At 38.9% G+C, this 2869-nt stretch overlaps 1 protein-coding gene across 3 annotated transcripts in view; it reads left to right on the forward strand.

Moving 5' to 3' along the window:
* The window catches only part of LOC106876878 (nuclear factor of activated T-cells 5), a 231414-nt gene that overhangs the window by 173991 nt on the left and 54554 nt on the right, over positions 1-2869 (forward strand). For all 3 annotated transcript variants that reach the window (XM_014925617.2, XM_052968923.1, XM_052968922.1), the window contains exon 9: positions 2454-2626. In XM_014925617.2, the coding sequence (XP_014781103.2) occupies positions 2454-2626 (173 nt within the window). The remainder of the gene's footprint in view (positions 1-2453; positions 2627-2869) is intronic.

Genomic DNA, 2869 nt, shown 5'->3' on the forward strand with positions numbered 1-2869 from the left:
TGAAGCACAACCTTCGAACATTAGGCCTCACCGAGGCAATGACTAGTGACCGAGACCTTTGGAAATATGCTGTGCTTGAGAAGACCCGGCAAGCCAAGTGAGACCATAGCCCGTGGCTTATACCAGGGGTGTAACTAGCCCACTTATGCATACATTTCCTTCATTGGACACCAAACTCTGCTTGCGAAGACCTGTTGAGGCAAGTGAAATCAAAATTGAAAACAAATTCAATGACAGCACCGCATGACTGGCATCTGTGCTAGTGGAGCACTAAGAACACCATCCAAGCGTGATCGTTGCCAGAGCAGCTGACTGGCTTCCGTGCCAGTGGTATGTAAAAGGCACCATTCGAGCGGGATTGTTATCAGTGTTGCCTTACTGGCACGTGAAAAATATTCAAGCGAAGTTCTTGCCAGTGCCGCTGGACTGGCTCATGTGCAGGTAGCACATGAAAACACCATTTGAGCATGGCTGTTGCCAGTACTACCTGACTGGCTCTTGTGTTAGTGGCACGTAAAAGCAACCACTACACTCTCGGAGTGGTTGGCGTTAGGAAGGGCATCCAGCTGTAGAAACTCTGCCAGATCAGATTGGAGCCTGGTGCAGCCATCTGGTTCGACAGTCTTCAGTCAAATCCTCCAATCCCATGCCAGCATGGAAAGCGGATGTTAAACGATGATGGTGATGTTCAGTAAATGTTAGTTTCAGGCAAATTTCTGCTGCATCACCTGCTATACCTGTGTTGGGGTGTGTACAGCATTGAGTTTCAGTTTCTGTTTCAGTTTTAGATATAGTGCAGTCTTTTGTTGTATTTGTGTTTGTATTATGTGTTGTGCATGTAATGCATTGGGTACCCAGCTTTCTAGTGGTAGTTTATTTCATTGGATATTTGCTGTTTAGAGTGTGTTTTGTGCTTGTGGTTGTTTTATTTAGTTTGTATTATTGAATTGATAGGATGTGGGCTGTTCCTAGCATGGTTAATTTTTTGGATAGTGTGTAGTGTCAGGTATAATTTCTATGTTTTTGTTCATATGTTTTTGAATCATGCTCAATGTTCCAATTATTACTGGTATTGTTTTCACCTTCATGCTCCACATCTTGAATACTTCAAGATGTAGCTGATTACTACCTGTAACCTTAGGTATCCAAAAGTTTTCAGCATTCTTTCAAGTGCTTAGAACCCTTCTGATAATCCTTGCTGTCCCTGAGAGACACACTTTCTGTAGGAGATCCACTGAGCATTCTATTTCAATCTGCTTCAGCCATTTGCTTACTGTTCCCAATGCACCAATTATCATAGGCACAACATTTACTGTTCTCATTCTCCAATGTTATTATTAAGGCAGTTAGCTGGCAGAATCATTAGCACACTGGACAAAATGTATAGCAGCATTTCATTCATATTTTGAGTTCAAATGAAGCTGAGGTCAACTTTACCTTCCATCCTTTTGGTGTCAATAAATTAAGTACCAGTCAAGCACTGGAGTCAATACAACTAACTATCCCCATTGCTCAAAATTTCAGAACTTGTGTCTATAATAAGAGGGATTCCAGCACACCAGGCAAAATGCTGCTAAGCATTTTGTTCTGAGTTCAAATTCTGCTGAGGCCAACTCTGCCTGTCATCCTTTCAGGGTCAATAAAATGAGTACCAGTTGAGCTCTGGGGTCAATGTAATCAACTTACCTCCACCCCCAAAATTGCTGGCTTTGTGCCAAAATTTGAAACTATTATTATTATTATCATCATCATCATTATTATTATTATTATTATTATTATTATTATTATTATTATTATTATTTCATCATCATCATCATCATCATCATCATCATCATCATCATCATCATAAAAATTATAGTGTTTTTTAGTTTTGCAATGTGTGTGTGCATGTGCGCACATGTGCATACACACACACAGCCTTCTATTTCTTTTCTCTAAATCAAATCTGCCTCCACTGTTTCATTGCCCAACATCTTTACTACCACACACAAATCTCTCTCCCTCTGCCATTCTTCCTATCATTTTGTTACTTTCTATATACTTGTTATTTAATCACATTGCCTCTCTAATTCCTCCTGGCTATTGTGAGCTTTATCTTCTTTCTGAACTGTGTTTTTTTCTCCCCTTCCTCTTTTCTTTTTTCCATTTCTCTCTTTATTTTACTCTCATTGCTTGACAGATTGTCTCACAATCTACCTATACCTATTCCTACTCTGTCATTCTCCCTCTATCCATTTTTCTAATCTATATATAACACACACACATACATTTTTTCCCCCAAATGTCTTTGTTCTTGCTTTATTCTTTTTCTGTAAATAAATGGATATGTATGTTAGAGACTGACTTGAGATTTGGTTTCTATATTTAATACACTTATTTCAGACAACACTTCCTTTCTTTTTCACTAATAAGTCTTTCCAATTATAATTGTAATCTTCTTTACTATTTGTCAGTATTGATTGCGTTGGAATTTTGAAGTTGAGAAATGCTGATGTCGAACAAAGAATTGGTGTGGCTAAGACTAAGAAGCGAAGCACTCGCGCTCGAATGGTATTCAGAACAATTTTTACAAGATCTGATGGTGTGCAACAGATACTTCAAGTCACCTCTTCCCCTATTGTTTGCAGTAAGTTTTTTTTTTCTTTTACCATTCACAGAATCAAGTCTTTCTTTCTAGCTTGAAGGACTCTAAGCTGTTTCCCTACCACCTGCTGCACAGATAGAGCTGGTTTGTGATTGATTCAAATCTCATTTAGTCATATCACTTTAGTTTCAATTTCTCTCTCTCTCTCTCTCTCTCTTTCTCTCTCTCTCTTTCTCTCTCTCTCTTTCTCTCTCTCTCTTTCTCTCTCTCTCTTTCTCTCTCTCT

This window comes from Octopus bimaculoides, chromosome 6 (genome assembly GCF_001194135.2).
Source record: "Octopus bimaculoides isolate UCB-OBI-ISO-001 chromosome 6, ASM119413v2, whole genome shotgun sequence".
Classification (NCBI taxonomy): Eukaryota; Metazoa; Mollusca; class Cephalopoda; order Octopoda; family Octopodidae; genus Octopus; species Octopus bimaculoides.